Here is a 15,362-nt window from a genome sequence, read left to right as displayed (position 1 = left end):
ATTATCTTTCGCAATTTAAGCCTCAGCTCTACCTTTTTAGCCCCTGCTTTTTAGATGAGGTTCCTTCAGTACCAAGGCTAGAATGACATGAAATAATTGTGCGTCGGAAAATTGCATTAAAAGAAAAAAGTAATTTTATTTATTTGAGTTATGATGAGATCATCTTCCCTATCAATTTTATTTGTTCTTTACTAAACAAATTATAGGGAATTGTTTAATGCAATTTATTGGTCCAGGTAGCGTTACGGTGCCAGCAAGTTAAAACAAGAAAAATTATAAAGTAACAAGACTTGAGATGACATCAATTTATGAAAGAAACGTATTACTAGTTAGTTAATATCAACATAAAAGTTTGACCAATTTTTTTTTTTTAATACACATAAATAAAAAAAAAAAAAAGTTCTTGAGAAATTTCAATATAAGAAAAAATGGGAATGAAGAGTCCGCGGGAAAAAAGAACTTTCTGAAGTGGAAAAAAAACTCTGGCGTCTCGGTCCCATTAAATGAGATGAGATGGGAGAACACGTCGGTCTATTTGGTAAATGAAACAACGCGTTGCACATTTAATTTCATGGACTCCTCAACGGACAATGTCAACAACTTCGTGCGCCACCATTGTTTGAACATTGCTTACATTGCGATGTGCCCGATGACAATGGCAGACAGGACAAGACAATCATATTTGGCCAAATTTTAGGTCACCTTGTAATATTTATGAAAATTAGAGCTTAATATGATAAATTTATTATTATTGTTTTCTTCTTGGTAGTTTTTCTTACAAGGAGATGATAGCGGAGCAGGATACGATAAATTCCTTCGATTATCATCCATCGAAATAACAATGCTCAAGATTACTTTGAAGAAGCTTCTTCTTTGCTTGTTTTTATTCAATTCAAAAATCAAAATTTTTTGGGTCATGAAATTACAAAAACACCCTTCCCGCTGTTCGTAATAAATTCCCCCAAACTTTTGTCCTCCTAAAATTCTAAAAGTCTAAAGCAGGCGCATAAACGCTGACTGAGGGTTTTTTATTTAAATATACCTCATTTGTCTTTAAATGTTAAATTTATATCCCATTACATACATATACCTCTTAAAAGTGTAAAAAGTAAAAAATAACCTAAAAAAATCATTTATTTATGTTTACTTCCTCTCTCATGAATACAACTAAAGTCGAGTATACTCGACTTTTTACCTGACTTAATTAAAAGAAAAATTTTCATTTCAATTTAAATTGAGTATTCTCAACCAATTACCGAATTTCAATGAAAAGTTAAGAATTTTTGTTGAATGAATATTGGGTAAGGTTAAATTAAAGTCGGGTATTCTCGACTCTTTACTCGACTTACTTGAAAAAATTGAAATTTTTTCAGATAATTTTTTATTTCAATTGAAGTCGAGTATTCTCGATTATTTACTAGACTAACATGAAAAAGTCGAGAATTTATGCTGAATTACTAATTGTGTATGGTTTGGTTGAAGTCGAGTATTCTCGATCATTTACTCGACTTTAAGGAGTTGGGTTTAGTTTTATGAGAATTTAGTTGTGGTTATTTTTATACTTTCTTTAGTTTTTTAGAGTATATATGTGTAAAATTGAAGAGTGTTATAATTTTAGGTATATATTGGGTATTTTGAAGGGAATGGGGTACATCCCCCACAATTCTCCCGCTGACTGAAGACGAGTCCAACGACTTTCATATCATCTCTCTCTCTTTAAATCGTTCTCCGATTTCTCTCAAGATTTGGTGAAAAAGGTAAGCAATTGCAAGTCACTTCCTCTGCAAGCTTTTTGTCTTTCCAGTCTTTGAATTAAGCTTTTTTTCTTTTTTCTTTTTAATTATAAATCACCTGCCCCGAACTTTTTCTGAGTTCATTTTTTTGCTGAAGTTAAGTTATAACCGCTTGTGATGGCCGGCCGTTACGACAGCAATCCCTTCGATGAAGAGGAAGTGAATCCTTTCTCCGTAAGTTCCTTCTTTTCAAGTTCGGTTGCTGATTTTGTGTGGTTTATTGACATTCTGAAAGTCTAGGGATTTATTTTAGTTGATTGATGAAGTTAGTGAAAGTAATTTGGTTTGATTTAATTCGCTAGATCCGCTCTGTTTTTGTGGCTTTGTGTGCAAAAGTCAACTCTATACTGAATGTGAAACTGATGCTTTTACATTCTAGTTTTGAGCTTCTTTAGTTTTGTTCCTTGATTATGGTTGTTAAGGTTTTAAATTTTCAGCTGGATCTGTTAATTTCTTTGTACTTAAGTTTCTCCACTTTGATTTTAATATATTTTTGAGAGATCTTTTCTTTTCCCTAGTTATGAATAGGTGCCTCTCAATTTCATTGTTAGTTCTTGATGGTTTTGTTGTTTAATTACTGGTGCACTTTTATATTATGGCCGGAATTTTTTTTTGGTTTTTTGGTTTATCTAGTTTATTGTTTTTGAGCTCTTTGTTTCTAACCTTGACCTTATCATCACGATATATGGACACTGCATTACCAGTGGTGTACCTTAGTTAACAATTGCGAGTACATTGCTTGACATGGGCCAAATTACATTATCAGGTTCACTTGCAACTTAAACAAAATGAGAGTTCATGTGATGATGTTTTTGACTTTTCGAATAGTAATGTTGTAAAGTTATATGCTTGACTATATTGATTTTTTTTTTTTCAATTTTATATTTTGGTTCTTAGTGTTCAATAGTGCTTAATGCAATCTGACAAATAACTGATTAAAATGCTCTTTGATTTCACGTTTCAATAACAGGACCCAGCTGTTAGGGGGAAAAGCTCGGGCCAATCGAGGTTTGGTGGAGGTGGATTTTTTACAACAGTAAGCTAAACTTTTCATATAAAATTGTTATGTATGTTTGTGCTTAGAATGACATTTAATAATTAATATCATATTAGATTTTTTTTAAGAGTAGTAACATGATTAGGATAAGATGAAATTTAGTCCTCTGGAATGGTGATCATTCTTTAATAATTTTTCATTTAATTTGTCTTTTTTGTCATGTGGAGAATGATTAAACACTCAATATTTCTTTGCATTTTGTCATGCTCTCTCGTTATCTCTCCTTCTCTTCCTGCTAATTGCATCTGGTTCCAAGAGATCTTTGCGCTCACAAATAACTAGTTTTTCATTTTTATTACTTGAGCCCTAAAACATGATTTTGTCATACTCCAGAACAGTGCAAGTGTTCCACCTGCAACTAATTCAAGGCTTTCACCTCTTCCTCATGAACCAGCTGGTTTCAATTTTGAACGTGATGCGCCTATTGACATTCCTCTTGATACAGCTGCGGTACGATGAAATTCTCAATACTTAAGGGAGTCCATATCGAATGTATATTTACTCCCAGTAAACATTATCATAGTTTCTCTGATTACGGTCTATTTTGAATGTAGGATTTGAAGAAGAAAGAGAAGGAACTTCAAGCTAAGGAGGCTGAATTAAGAAGGCGGGAGCAGGTCTGTTTTGATTTATTAGTGGATTGTTAATTCTTGAAGTTAGGCACAGTTGACAGAGTCATGGACCTACAAAGTGTCATTATTGTTTTTCAAATGGGGGTATTACCTAAATAATAAAATTGCCAAACTAAACATGTTGGAGAAAATTGTCCATGCTAGATGGTGTCTTCATTTTTAGAGTAGAGGGGAAAAAAGCATACTCCACACTCTGGTTGACTTAGTATCTATCTGATCTCCAATATTTTTTATTTTGCAGGATGTAAGAAGGAAAGAAGAAGCTGCAGCACGAGGTAACTCAAATTGACTGTATATTTTGAATAGCTTTGGGATTTGGACCTCTGATTCTCTGAATGGAGATTGAATTGGTTATTTTTCTCCTCCGTGATGAAATGTCTACTTTTTATCGGGTGGTATTACAAGGAGTCAATCTTTTGTTATTGTGACTGATTGAAATGAAAGATTCCAGCAGGAGTAACTGCTGTGGTGGTGCTTTGATATTGCATAACAGTTCAATTTGATATGGAAATGTCAAATTTTTATCCATCATGTTCTGCAATGTTCATTTTGCAGCTGGAATTGTTCTTGAGGAGAAAAACTGGCCACCATTTTTCCCCATTATTCATCATGACATTGCAAACGAAATACCAATTCATCTACAAAGGCTGCAATATGTTGCATTTGCAACATATTTAGGTATGTTTTTCGTATTTGTTTGGATTGAAAATATGATGCTTTTACTATGTGCATGGCAAAACTTTTAGGTTGTATATAAAATATGTTAGTAGTGTTAGGCCCGTACACTGCAGTTGTAGCTTCTACTTTTGTGACTGTCCCTAGAAATGTCATTGCAGACTTGTTTGTATGATACATGTTCTTTGTGGTTGTAACTATTATCATCATAGTCATCATAATGTTCTTGCTTATTTCATGCAGGATTGTTTTTGTGTCTCCTGTGGAACATCGTAGCTGTTACCACAGCATGGATCAAAGGCGAAGGTTCATTTACATATCTCCTTTGTTTGTTTTCTAAGTACTAGAGCTTTCTCTATCATATATATAATTCTCTGATACTATGTACATTGGGTTGTGCTTATTTGTTGTTGTAGGTGTAAAAATCTGGTTTCTCGCCATTATTTACTTCATAGCAGGAGTTCCAGGAGCTTATGTGCTGTGGTATCGTCCACTCTATCGTGCTTTCAGGTAATTTGTTTTGTATCTTCTTCAAGTTGGCTTTTCATTTATTTATGCCTGAAAAATCAAGGTGGGCAAATTGTTGCCTGAGTACAGTGGTCTTGGGTTAATTTTGTGTAGATTGATTTTGGATAAGGGAAGGATGTAATAATCTTTGGGGTTATTGGATGGGCTTTGTAGATTATTTCCCTTTGTGTAGATTGATTTTGGATAAGGGAAGGATGTAATAATCTTTGGGGTTATTGGATGGGCTTTGTAGATTATTTCCCTTCGCCCTTTTCTCTCTTTTTGATTATATCTGTGGACACTTGATACACCCTTGTAATTTTTACTCTTCATTTTTTTAATTATTGCTGGATATATCTACCCCTATTCCACATTTTTTTACAAGGGGATAAATGGGCCCTATGGGTGCTCGAATTAGTGCCCCCTAACATTTTTGAGACTTGAGAGCACCAATTGTAGCCCAATGGCAATTTTTATCCTCCTTTAATATACTAAGTTTCTTCTGAAAAATTTGTTGCCTGACTACATGTCAAAGTTTGTTGTCTGAAGATTGGGGATCATGTCAGAAGAGTCAACGCTGAGCCCAGCTGGATTTTTAGGGGCGACAATCCTCCATCGTGTTTTTCTAATACCATATAATTGGGATGGCGCATGTTTACTTTAAGATATTGTTCAGTCACAGAAATAAATCTGATTCAATGGCTGTACTTTTGGGTATTTTCTGGATATTGGTATGAAAATTAACAAATCTGTCAACAGTGTTACTGTTTATCTTGTTTTCTATCTGTCAGAATGAGTGAAAATAGACTAAACTCACATGTTTGCCTGAAGCTTTAAAAGAGATTGCAGTGACAGAGTGATTGCTGATCAGCTTGCTCTTAATTTGGTTTCTTTCTTGGTTTTCTTATCACATTATAAGCCTTCTTGCAGGACTGAAAGTGCAATGAAGTTTGGATGGTTTTTCTTGTTTTACTTGGTAAATCTTTCTATTTATAATCATTAATTTGCTATTAAGTTCAAAACCAGGTCAATTTCTTATTCTTTTATTTTATTTATTCTGCCTCAGCTCCACATTGGCTTTTGCATATTTGCCTCAGTTGCTCCTCCAATAATTTTCAAAGGAAAGTCACTCACGTAAGTTAATTCAAAATTTTGACCGGTCTTTGCTGCAAATTTGTATTTGACAATAACTAACTTATTCTTGGCAATTATATGCTTTCTTTTCTAAGCCTATTGTCAGCCATAAGAAGGATATTATTTATCTCTTTTGTTGTTATATTTATTTTAAGAATGGGAACTGGGCTGATTGTTGGGCTGGGTGGATGGGTAGGCATGCGATCACCTGTTGTACTTCATGGGGCTGTCAAGGACTAAAATTTATTTGGTGTATGCCATCAATTTTTTCTTTTCGTTAGTAGCTGCTAACGGTTTTGTGTTTTGAACTCTTGGAATAGTGGCGTTTTGCCTGCGGTGGATGTTATGGGTGACCATGCACTGGTTGGGGTAAGAATTCTTCAACCTAACCTTACCTTTTTGGAGTGAATTCTCTGATTCATTTGCATAAATCTATAGCATGTGGATGTGCTAAACTCAACATGATTATTATATACGAAATGTTGCTTGTATCACTGAAGGTTTAAATATATTGATTGTAATTTCTTTGGTTATACAGATATTCTACTTCATTGGATTTGGATTATTCTGCCTGGAATCATTGGTCAGCATCTGGGTTATTCAGGTCTGCTTTGCACCTTGATTCTTGTTCACCAACATTTCATGAAAATTATGTCATTTGCCCAGCATGCATAATCCATTAATTCTTCACCTCCTCCCCCTCTCTTATTTTTCCCATTAACACCCTTGTTTTTGTTTATGTACAGCAAGTGTACATGTATTTCCGAGGAAGTGGTAAAGCTGCAGAGATGAAGCGTGAGGCTGCACGAGGGGCTATGAGGGCAGCTTTATAATATACTTCAGTAGAGGATAGAACACTGTGATAACCTTCTGTATGATTTAGGTTGTACATGTACTTAAAGCCATGGAAAATGCTCTCGGAGATGATATGTTCGGAGACTGGCCTGGCTTAACATCAGTTCTTTTTCTTTTTGACTTATTTCGAGTGCTCTGTTTTGTATATGTTGGTTACTAGAGAGTATAGGCTTCGCCTTGTTGAGATTCTCTACAACCATTTCCATGTATGATGAATTCGTTCTGTGTTGAGTTTATTTCATGATTATTTCTTCGTCAATTTTGAGTAGACGATACAAATAAGATCGTCGGACTTCGTGAAGGATATTCTCCACTTCTTGGAATCATATGCTTTCACCATTATATTCTGAATCAAATTTTTATTTCACGCCAAAAAAGATCTTATAAAGCACAATCATAATTCGACAGGCATTGATATTCTGAGACAAAATATTATGGGATTAAATATGGATCAATGGTTATGTTCCATATGACGAAATGCGAAAAGATAAAAATTGAGAGAAGAGAAAAGTAATAAAAAAAAATAGGGAAAAAAATATGATTTCATATCAAATTAAATAATGAAATTAAAGAGAGACTTTCAATTTTTTATTTTTTTTCTAGTTTTCTCTTCCGTCTCTTCTTTCATTTCTTCCAACTAAGCATTCAATTCCTCTTCTCTTATTTCTTCATATTAAACATCCGTTATTAAAGAGTCCATCCATTCCTTTCAATCAAAGATGCACCAAGGAACCCTATGGCCCAAATCCTAGTCTCTACCACACAGTACCACTTCAACAAAACAATCTTGTTAAAACCTTCATAACATTCAGTGGGCAAGCAGTGAACACACCATTAAAACCTTTTAGCTACTAAGAAGACGTGCCATACCATTTTTATTCATATCTCCATATATATTATATTATAAGTAGTAGCTCAACCGAAGAAGGAGAAAAAGAAAAAGAAAAAAGGGGGCTCAAGCCACAAGGCAACCCATAATAAACCTTGCAGCACATACATGACTTATATATGAATATAACAGTAGATTACATTACGTAAGAAATATTAGAAACTAAGACCAGGGCTCAGCTCATTCTCTAACAGTAAGCGACACATTTCTTCTTACAATCCATGGTGCATCCACCGCCTCCGCCGCCACCGCCGTAGCCCTTCCCTGAACGGCTGTAAGAGGTGAAGCACTTTTTCGGACACGTCAGTTTCTTCATGTAACAAGGACCTCTCTCCTTACACACCACACTAGGCCTAATTACACCACCTCTTGAGTAACCTCCATTCGGACCTCCGTACCCGGCTCCATACCCGCCACCTACTATCCCATTTCCGAACCCGGGTATACCTGATCCGGGTCCAAAGAATCCATCCATCCCGGCGTCATACCCGTTTCCACCCTTGGTGTTTTGGTTGGTGGTTTTGCCTTTAGAGAGCTTGTCGTCGTTGTTGAGCTCAGCTGATGCTCCGGGTCGGGCAGCCACGCAAAGTGACGAAGTTGATGTGATGAGCAAGATGACTAAGACAGAGATAGCGAAGGAGTTCATTTTTGTGAGTAGTTTTGGGAGTGCGATGAGGAAATGAGATTGAGAGAAGGGGAATATGTATTATTTATATACAGATTATTAAACAGAGAGTTGGATGACTTTGAATTAAAAGGAGAGGGGCCCACTTTGAATTAATGTTGAGTAGGTTGGGTGCAATTATGGCACTTTACATTTCTTTTTCTTCTTTTTTTTTTTTTATAAAAAAAATATAGTTGCTGTGCCGTTGATTCATCAAACAAATTATAAAGCCCGCGAGACTTGCACAATCTCATAAATTCAAGTCCTATTGCGAATTTGAGGTAATGAATTTGGTGCCACATCACAAGTGCTTAATGTGCTTCTAATTAACTACTAATAATTAAAGTTGATTGGTGTAAATGGTTTGATATTCTCACTTCTTAAGAGAGGTTAGGGGTTTAAGTCCCGCTATTATGTGGAGTTACTACTTTGATCAGTACTTTATCTCTTACAGACCGATCTGGTGCGAGCGAGAATTAGTCTGAATTGTGATACGAACTTAAAGGTATCTCCCACAATTGAGATCCACTCATAACCACCTCGTAGTTCAGATAAAAAAAAAAAAAAAAAAGCTACTGATAAACAGTGAGGAAATTAAGGGAGGGTACCACCATTAAGTACCAAGAGAAATAAAGAGGATTCGTGAAATGGGAGAGGATATAAATGTGTATATGCCAACATGATGACATCGATGAGGCTAACTTCCCATCTGCAAATTCATTAGAGATGAATAATGTTACTTGATGATGCACTGCACATTAACATCATGTGTTGGCAATTAATTAGCGCGGACAGCGTACACGTGCACCATATCAAAACGATGTTGTCACATAAATAAATATATATATATATATATATATATATATATATATATACATACATACGTGGTATTGCTACTGTGCTGGATAGGTCCCCCTCATGATATTTTCAATTTCCTATTACGATGGGGGTCTCGTGGGAAAAAAAAAATTTCCATCTCGAAACAGGTGTCGTGCAATTTCCCTTTAACAAAAACGAAAGGGATAATCTTCATTTTAAACATTTGACAAAAGAATAAATAAAACTTCAAACTCCGGTCCCAAGAATCTGTAGAGTGCGGCAAGACTAGCCCCACCGACGTGCAAGTAGTTGACAAGAGAAGCTACTGAATTTAAAGCGCAGGCCCGACCATTTTATTTTATTTTATTTTAATTTGACGGACTCAGCTACGGTATAACAGTAATACTATACTACTTCTTTTATCTTTTGTGGCAGTACTCTTTGTAAATTTTCATATAATTTCTTTTATTTATTTTTATTTAACCTTTATTTCATAAATATTAAATTAATTTCTACTGCATCGATATAAATATTTTAATTAGCACATTATACTATCTACTATTTAAAAATTATTTTTTATATTGCACTAGTATCACAATACCCCCTCTCTTTACTATTTTGAGATTAAATAATTAAAATATTTAATTTAGAACCTTACACTCTCTTTTTTAATATTATATTTTTTTTAAATCCATTATCAAATTTCATCTATACTCTTTCTATTATAAATATTTTTAATAAATATTATAGTACATTTTACTAACATGCATAATAAATTATGTAATCCTAGTAGTCCTATTACAAAAAATATTATAATTTAGCACTCATTTTATTTACTGTTGTAAAAATTTTTCTCCTTTAATTTATTGTTGTAAACAATAGTTCATCATCTTTAAATTAGTGCTAAAGTAATTTTATGTAGCATGGACTGATATTATATTATTAAAAATTTTATTACTATATAAGAAGGATAATTTTTTTTTTACTAAATTATAGTTTAATATGCCCTAATGTGACAAAAAAAATAATGCAATATAACCTAATACAGCAAACAATGACGAACCAAATGTACCCATAAGATAAGAATATTTGAATTAAATAACATGGTAAAAAGAAGAGTACGAAAAAATTTAATACTTTTTGTAATAGGACTATTGAGATTACATAATTTATTATGCATGTAAATAAAAAGTATTATAATATTTATTAAAAAAAGTTATAATAGAAAGAGTGTAGTGTTAAATGAAATTTGATAATGGATTTAAAAAAAAATCTTAATATTAAAAAAAGTGTAAAGTTATAAATTAAACATTTTTATTATTTTATCTCAAAATAGTAAAGAGATGGGGTATTGTGATACATGTGCAATATAGAATAAAAATGTGTAAATAATAAATAGTATAAAGTGCTAACTAAAATATTTATATGAATGCAGTAGAAATTAACTTAATATTTATGAATCAAAGTTTAAATAAAAATGAGTAAAATGAGTTATATAAAAATTTATAATAGTGCTGTCACAAAAGATAAAAAAAAAAAATATGATACTATTATTGTACCGTAACTAAACCCTAACTCGACGTTTGAATCCACAGATAAGTACACATGCTTAAACTTCATTATCTGTGCGGTCATCTCAACAAAATCATCGTTGACGGCTTTATTCATCACGACATCACTACTTTGAATTAAAGGAAAGCATCTCATCTTTAATTGATTACACAAATTTTAACATTTGAAAATTGTCGTTTGGCTTTAATTGATTAATAGGCCAAGAATTCATACAACTCAATTTAAGAGCGTTCAAGTAATTCAACGCGTTTTTGTTATGGTGGGTGGGTGGCAGGTCAGTTCCCATTATTATTTCCCATGTGGCGGTGGCCTGTGGAGGGTGTTCAGTTCTGCCAAGACGCTGTAGATAGCTGCACAAATCCGTATGTATAATAAATAAATATCACAATCTTTGAAATCTTTGTCATATGATTTATTATGTATGGAATCTACAGAAAGGGAGAGGTTATGGGTGTAATTGGCATATCAGACAGCCCAATCAAACCCAACAACATTTTGACGAGTCTGGGCTTCAAATTGCAACATGATACAATGGGCCAAAAGTGGATTTCAGGACCCAATAAATTTCAATTTGTTCCCCAAAAAAACACACACCCGCTTGCGAAGCCGTTCTGTGTTGGCAAAATGTGGAGCTGTGATGAACTCTACAAGTTAGACTTTATTTATTTATTGGAGATTCAAGGCAGCGTCAGCAAATTGGAATTACTAGTGTCTCAGAAAATATAATGAAACAAATATCAATTTACAGAAGAGTTTTGTTTTTAATACAATACAATATAGAACAAACTCATCTCTGAGCCTAAGCGGACTGACTTCATTAAAGAATATACAAAGAGGAATGCCACGGACAAACGAACGAAAATTAGAAAAATAATTCATTACTAATTTTTTTTCACACCATCTGGTAATGCACATTGCATACTGCTTTCTTCTTATTGATGCTATAAAGAAGAAACTTATAATTATAGACTAGAGGAACTCCAACTGGCATCAACAGCCCTGATGATTTTTTCATGTAACCTGGCTCCAGCACAAGCAATTATACCCCTATCAAGCCCTTCTAAGTATATACCCTTCGAAAAGTCCAGCCGCCGCCCACCAGCATCGCTGACCACACCTCCAGCTTCTTCTATGATAACAACACCAGCGGCATGATCCCATATCTTCTCCTTGTATCCAGCCCTTGCAAACTTCATAAATACTTCTGCATCCCCACGTGCTATGGTTGCGTACTTCACCATGCTGTATACACGTAATGGTTGCTTTCTGTAGTCAAAAAAATTCAAGTAAAGCTTCTTGTCACCACTGAAAATTACACTTCAATTTCACTTTTAGTCACACACACAAACACACACACACACACACACACACACAGATATTTATGCACCTAAGGCCAACGCTGTGAGCTAGTCCTGCTGTGAAGGAGTGGCTTGAATTTGACTTCTCAACAGGTTCACAAAATGTTGCCAATGCTGGATTCTCAATGGATGACACTTGAACTGGCCTTGCAGAGTTTGGCCAAACCAGCTTCTTATCTCCCTGGATTAGAGGCTGCATCCAAGCCTCACCGCTGCCTTTCCAGGCATACATCACACACCCCTTGTCCCAAGATTCAGATGTAGGTGGGGTTAATTTGGATATAATTCTGTGGTAGCGATGTTGATAACTTAACCATTCCTTTCTCATTGGATAATTGGGGCACCCAAGAACTCCGAGCACTGCTTCTCCATTTTCTATCAATGCTAATGCCACGGCATATTGATCCCCGCGTACAAACCCTAACGTGCCATCAACAGGGTCAAGTGCCCAAAATCTTCCAGTAGGGCCCCCACTTGAGTTGCAACGACCGATGGCTTCAATAACCTCTGAGGCCCCAAGGGCCATTGCTGGACCCTGGAGCCCAAACCGAGGTGCTTCTGCTAGACAGTCGTTCACGGTATTCACCACAGCCTTCAACAGGCCAGCTGCATCAGCCTTGGAGAGACTGACAACATCTTCTTCAGCGACAATTGACACATTTTCACTCCCAAATGACTGAGAAAGTAGCCAGCTAACAGTTGCCTGAACACTCCAATCTGTTTACATGGTGTGAGCATGAAAACCAGCCATAACCATTGTTACTATTATATTGCTTACTTTCAGAATCATTCATTGTAATGAGAGCTCTACTCTTAGCTAGTTTTATGTATTAGAAACATAAACTGAAACCTTAATCCAAACCCCATCCATAAATTAAAATGCTGAAAAAGCAATCGCGCAAGAGAAGGTTTACAAAAATCAATGATTGTGTTAACTATCAGATCAGGTATAACATTTAAAATTTATATTCTCTGATAGTGGTAATTTATTCTAAGCATTTTGACATCGGCTTCATCACTTCAGAGGCAAAATTACAGCATCAGTCAGTTTTAATAATAAACAAGTGAATTCACATGGCTTACAAATGATTGAGAATAAAGAGGAAACTCCACATGCTTTCCCTTGAAATAGAGGAATACGCTACATGTCCATGGAAGGAGAATGGTTGTCCCATAAACAAAGATGAATAAATGAAGCAGCTTACAAACATAGATATTAGAGAGCTCTAAACCATTTCCAGATAAACAGCTGATGGCTTATAGGAGAATTTTCCTTTTATTTTTTATTTTTTTCCCTTAAACTACAAAAAAATATTTTCACATATTGAGGAAAAAAGAATTTCCTCTTATCTGTATTTGGTCCTCTATTTCAAGCTTGAATTATATAAAGCTCATGCAGCAAAAATGAGATGTTTGGAAAATGAGAGAACTCTTAGCAATTTTGAGTGCAATTTCAGCTCCTTTATCCAAGTGTCCTACTACTAGGCCTAGCCCTTCCCTTTCTGAATGGAGAAGAAACAAGTTGTGATGCATATCCATGAATGAGTGGATGCAATTGAGTCTTTCTAGTAACTCCACAGACATGGGCTGTTTATGCATGTTTGCCCCTGCATTCAACTCAACAGCTGCTACAGTTATCCTCATTCCCCAAAAAAAAGACTTTAATAATTCGGTAGAATAAACAATAGCATATATGCAATATGCTTTGCTCAATGTGCTCATTATTAGCAACATATATCTAATTAATATCAAAATAGCTAACTCAAAGAACAAAAGCCTGCCTATTAGGAAGTAATAATAATAATAATAAGGATGATTAAGCTAATAGCAATTTAATGACTCATGCCCAATAAAACAAATTATTGAACCATAAATCCTGCAACAAGCTCAGAACAAAATAATGTGAAAAAATCGACAAGAAAGACGAACCCAGTTAAAAAATAAAACAGTTAAGAAAAAAGAAAAGAAAGAAAGATTGAGATTAAAAGAATAAGATAAAATTACCGGCAACGGTGACAGGAGAATTGTCGTCCTTGGACTGAACCTGGCTGCTGCTCTTTGAAATCAAACTTTCTTGCACTTTCTGACAAAGAAAACAAGCCATCTGTACAGCTCTCACAGCTACATCCAATTCTTTCGAGTACTCATTGGATTCCACAGAACCAACAATATCCAATTTTCGAACGCCCTCCATTTTCGAATAAGCAGAGTAGCAGCAGCTAGTGTCAAACTTTGGTAGAGAATCAATACTGTTGTGGGGAGCTTTGTTATGGCGTCGTTTGTTGCTATGTTTTAGACAGAACAAGGCTTTGAATTTTACATGGTTTTGTGACACCGGCAACTTGTTGAAGTAACTCGTTCTGTGTCCAAAGATGCATGGACATGGAGCTTGTTGGCCTTGGGTTGTTGTTGATAATGAAAAATTTATAGGCATTTTGTAACTAGTAATGTGAATGTGAATGTGACTGTGACTGCGATTGCCAATGGGTTTAGCTTGAAATGACTCAAAACGGTTTGCTGCGTTCTCCTTCTGTGGCTAGCTATTACTTGGCATTTCTGTGTTTTCTTACGTTGCGAAGGGAAATCGCCTTTATATAATATAATATAATTAAGTCTTGTTTGGTATTGAGGTGGTGTATCGTAGAAAAAATAAATATAACTATAAAATAAAAGTTAATAATATATATTAAATAAAAAAATTAATTTAAATAATAATTTTAATAAAATTATTAAAAATATAATAATTTTTTTATTATATTAGTACAAAATTATATTAATATATCTTTTAATTTATGGCTGTTAATGTTTACTAAATACTTTAGTATTGTGTCTTTTAAACTATAATTGTCCAATCTCAATGTCAAATACACCGTTAATATAAGTAATTAATAAACAAGATTAAATTAGAAGATAAGTAAATAAATAAAAGATAATCTTTTAGGAACTTTTTTTTTTTAAAATAAATATCTGCCTATCCTATATTCTTAATTTGTAGTAGGAGTACAGAGTACTTAAAAACAAAAATTAAAAGTAAATAATTTCTAAGTTATAGTAGTAGAAGGGATGATGACTACATAAAGTCTTACGTGCAAGCTTTTCTTTTACCTTTTGCAAAAATAAAGAAGAAAGAAAAACCTTCTACTTCACTTCATTTGACGACACACAACTCAGCAGCATGTGAATTGTTTTTGGATAACAATAACAATTATTATTCTTGTTGTTTCTCTATAAAGAACAAAATAATGGATGTATGATGAATTAGTAGTAATTAGGTCATGATGAGTTAATGAATACGTTTCCGGGACAATGGAGGTGTGCACATTTGATGATCAAGCTCTTGATATTGACGTTCTATCTATCATTTAGTAGCTTTTTTTTAAGTGTGAAATCTTTTTTAACGATCAGGC

General features: G+C 34.3%; 3 protein-coding genes across 4 annotated transcripts; 1 reads left to right on the top strand and 2 right to left on the bottom strand.

Moving 5' to 3' along the window:
- Positions 1-1,594: 1,594 nt before the first annotated feature.
- On the top strand, positions 1,595-6,912 carry LOC102621153 (secretory carrier-associated membrane protein 3). Of its 2 annotated transcripts, none has more exons than XM_006467808.4 (14): positions 1,595-1,757; positions 1,896-1,967; positions 2,764-2,829; positions 3,184-3,300; positions 3,405-3,467; positions 3,724-3,757; positions 4,038-4,160; positions 4,401-4,463; positions 4,574-4,667; positions 5,595-5,640; positions 5,731-5,798; positions 6,119-6,167; positions 6,337-6,402; positions 6,545-6,912. In XM_006467808.4, the coding sequence occupies exons 2-14, from the start codon at positions 1,911-1,913 to the stop codon at positions 6,629-6,631; spliced, it is 933 nt and encodes a 310-aa protein (XP_006467871.1). In that variant the 5' UTR covers positions 1,595-1,757; positions 1,896-1,910; the 3' UTR covers positions 6,632-6,912. The 2 variants fall into 2 exon arrangements, with proteins under 2 accessions (XP_006467871.1, XP_006467870.1); XM_006467807.4 differs by having other exon boundaries at positions 1,606-1,757; positions 1,891-1,967.
- A 583-nt stretch (positions 6,913-7,495) lies between these two features.
- Positions 7,496-8,241, bottom strand: LOC102621614 (uncharacterized). Its single transcript, XM_006467809.4, has one exon. The coding sequence runs from the start codon at positions 8,186-8,188 to the stop codon at positions 7,730-7,732; it is 459 nt and encodes a 152-aa protein (XP_006467872.2). The 5' UTR covers positions 8,189-8,241; the 3' UTR covers positions 7,496-7,729.
- Positions 8,242-11,308: 3,067 nt separating this feature from the next.
- LOC102621911 (PAP-specific phosphatase HAL2-like) lies at positions 11,309-14,521 on the bottom strand. The gene is made up of 3 exons (XM_006467810.4): positions 13,960-14,521; positions 11,985-12,672; positions 11,309-11,863 (listed from the first exon to the last, which is right to left on the bottom strand). Exons 1-3 carry the CDS (start codon positions 14,387-14,389, stop codon positions 11,560-11,562), a joined length of 1,422 nt encoding a protein of 473 aa, XP_006467873.2. The 5' UTR covers positions 14,390-14,521; the 3' UTR covers positions 11,309-11,559.
- Between the last annotated feature and the right edge of the window lie 841 nt (positions 14,522-15,362).

Source organism: Citrus sinensis, chromosome 2, assembly GCF_022201045.2.
Source record: "Citrus sinensis cultivar Valencia sweet orange chromosome 2, DVS_A1.0, whole genome shotgun sequence".
NCBI classification, from domain to species: domain Eukaryota; kingdom Viridiplantae; phylum Streptophyta; class Magnoliopsida; order Sapindales; family Rutaceae; genus Citrus; species Citrus sinensis.
The sequence above is the reverse complement of the archived record's forward strand: the minus strand, read 5'-3'. Positions and strand labels throughout refer to the sequence as shown.